The 2,169-nt window shown below is 42.7% G+C and overlaps 1 protein-coding gene across 1 annotated transcript; it reads right to left on the minus strand.

The window, feature by feature from the left end:
• Window positions 1-636: 636 nt before the first annotated feature.
• On the minus strand, window positions 637-1,119 carry LOC138438124 (small ribosomal subunit protein uS15-like). Its single transcript, XM_069586334.1, has one exon. The coding sequence runs from the start codon at window positions 1,117-1,119 to the stop codon at window positions 673-675; it is 447 nt and encodes a 148-aa protein (XP_069442435.1). The 3' UTR covers window positions 637-672.
• Window positions 1,120-2,169: the final 1,050 nt, after the last annotated feature.

Consider the following 2,169-nt stretch of genomic DNA (forward strand, 5'->3'; position numbering starts at 1 on the left):
TTATTTGATTTTTTGTCTTGGTCAGAGGCAAAGAAGAAACTACAGAAAGAGGAAATTCAAAAGGTTTTCCTCTTTTTCCCTCTCTAGAGTAAAAATTCAGAGAGGTACAACTGAGCCTGGCCAACCAAAATAATGACTGCATAACTGGTGTTCTGCACAGAGTATCAAGTAGTTCTTAGCAGCTGAAACTTGAGAAACACAAACTCCCTGAAGACATCCAGATCGTGAAGAGGTATTTGCACTCCCATGCTCAATGCAGCGTTATTCACATCAGCCAAGATATGGAAACAACCTAAATTCTCATCAAAGGATGAATGTGGCACATACATACAAGGGAATATTATTCAGCCTCACAAAAGAAAGAAATCCTGTCATTTGTGACAACATGATGGATCTAGAAGATATTGCTGCTGCTGCTAAGTCACTTCAGTTGTGTCCGACTCTGTGCAATCTCATAGACGGCAGCCCACCAGGCTCCTCTGTCCTTGGGATTCTCTAGGCGAGAATACTTGGGTGGGTTGCCGTTTCCTCCTCCAATGCATGCATGCATGCTAAGTCTCTTCAGTCATGTCTGATTCTGTGCAACCCCATGGACAGCAGCTCACCAGGCTCTTTTATTTTTTATTTTTTCTGTTAAACAATGATTTTATTGCTTTAGTACAATACATAAATTTATGCAACTAGGGCAGAGGCTGTGGATGACTCATATTTCCAATTGGGGAGTAGGATTCGTTTGGTCTTGTAGTATTGAGCCAACCAGTGAATACAGCTCTCAATCAGAATCAGACGGAATTTAGCATCTTTATCCTTTCTGTTCCTCTGAAGATGCTTTCGAACAGCAACAGCTTTCTTAATTAAATGATAGAGATCCTCAGGGAGATCAGGAGCAAGTCCTTTGGACTTGAGAATTCTCAAATATTTGTTGCCTGTCACAAAACGTACTTGTGCAACACCATGAGAGTCTCTCAGGATCACACTGATCTGTGAGGGAGTCAGGCCTTTCTTGGCCAGTTTGTAGATCTGCTCCTTCACGTCGTCAGAAGTGAGCTTCAGCCAGGTGGGGACGCTGCGGCGGTAGGGCAGAGCCGACTGGGACAGGCCCTTCCTGGGAGCGTGCATGTGACCAGTGATGGTGGCGGTGTGGTAGCAAAAGGAGAGAGCTCACCAGGCTCTTCTATCCACAGAATTTCCTAGGCAAGAATACAAGAGTGGGTTGCCATTTCCTTCTCCCTAGAAGACATTATGCTAAAGGAAATAAGCCAGTCACAGAAATAAAAATACTGCCTGATTTCACTTATATTTAGAACCTAAAATAGTAAAACTCATTAGAAACAGAAGACAGAATTGTAATTGCTATGGGCTGTGTAGATCACAATAAACTGTGGAAAATTCTGAAAGAGATGGGAATACCAGACCACCTGACCTGCCTCTTGAGAAACCTATAAGCAGGTTAGGAAGCAACAGTTAAAACTGGACAATGGGACAACAGACTGGTTCCAAATAGGAAAAGGAGTACGTCAAGGCTGTATATTGTTACCCTGCTTATTTAACTTATATGCAGAGTACATCATGAGAAACACTGGACTAGAAGAAGCACAAGCTGGAATCAAGATTGCTGGGAGAAATATCAATAACCTCAGATATGCAGATGACACCACCCTTAGGGCAGAAAGTGAAGAGGAACTCAAAAGCCTCTTGATGAAAGTGAAAGTGAGAGTGAAAAAGTTGGCTTAAAGCTCAACATTCAGAAAATGAAGATCATGGCATCTGGTCCTATCACTTCATGGGAAATAGATAGGGAAACAGTGGAAACAGTGTCAGACTTTATTTTGGGGGGCTCCAAAATCACTGCAGATGGTGATTGCAGCCATGAAATTAAAAGACGCTTACCCCCGGAAGGAAAGTTATGACCAACCTAGATAGCATATTAAAAAGCAGAGACCTTACTTTGCCAACAAAGATCCGTCTAGTCAAGGCTATGGTTTTTCCAGTGGTCATGTATGGATGTGAGAGTTGGACTGTGAAGAAAGCTGAGCACTGAAGAATTGATGCTATTGAACTATGGTGTTGGAGAAGACTCTTGAGAGTCCCTTGGACTGCAAGGAGATCCAACCAGTCCATCCTAAAGGAGATCAGAACTGGGTGTTCATTGGAAGGACTGATGCTAAA

Source organism: Ovis canadensis, chromosome 3 (genome assembly GCF_042477335.2).
Source record: "Ovis canadensis isolate MfBH-ARS-UI-01 breed Bighorn chromosome 3, ARS-UI_OviCan_v2, whole genome shotgun sequence".
Taxonomy (NCBI): domain Eukaryota; kingdom Metazoa; phylum Chordata; class Mammalia; order Artiodactyla; family Bovidae; genus Ovis; species Ovis canadensis.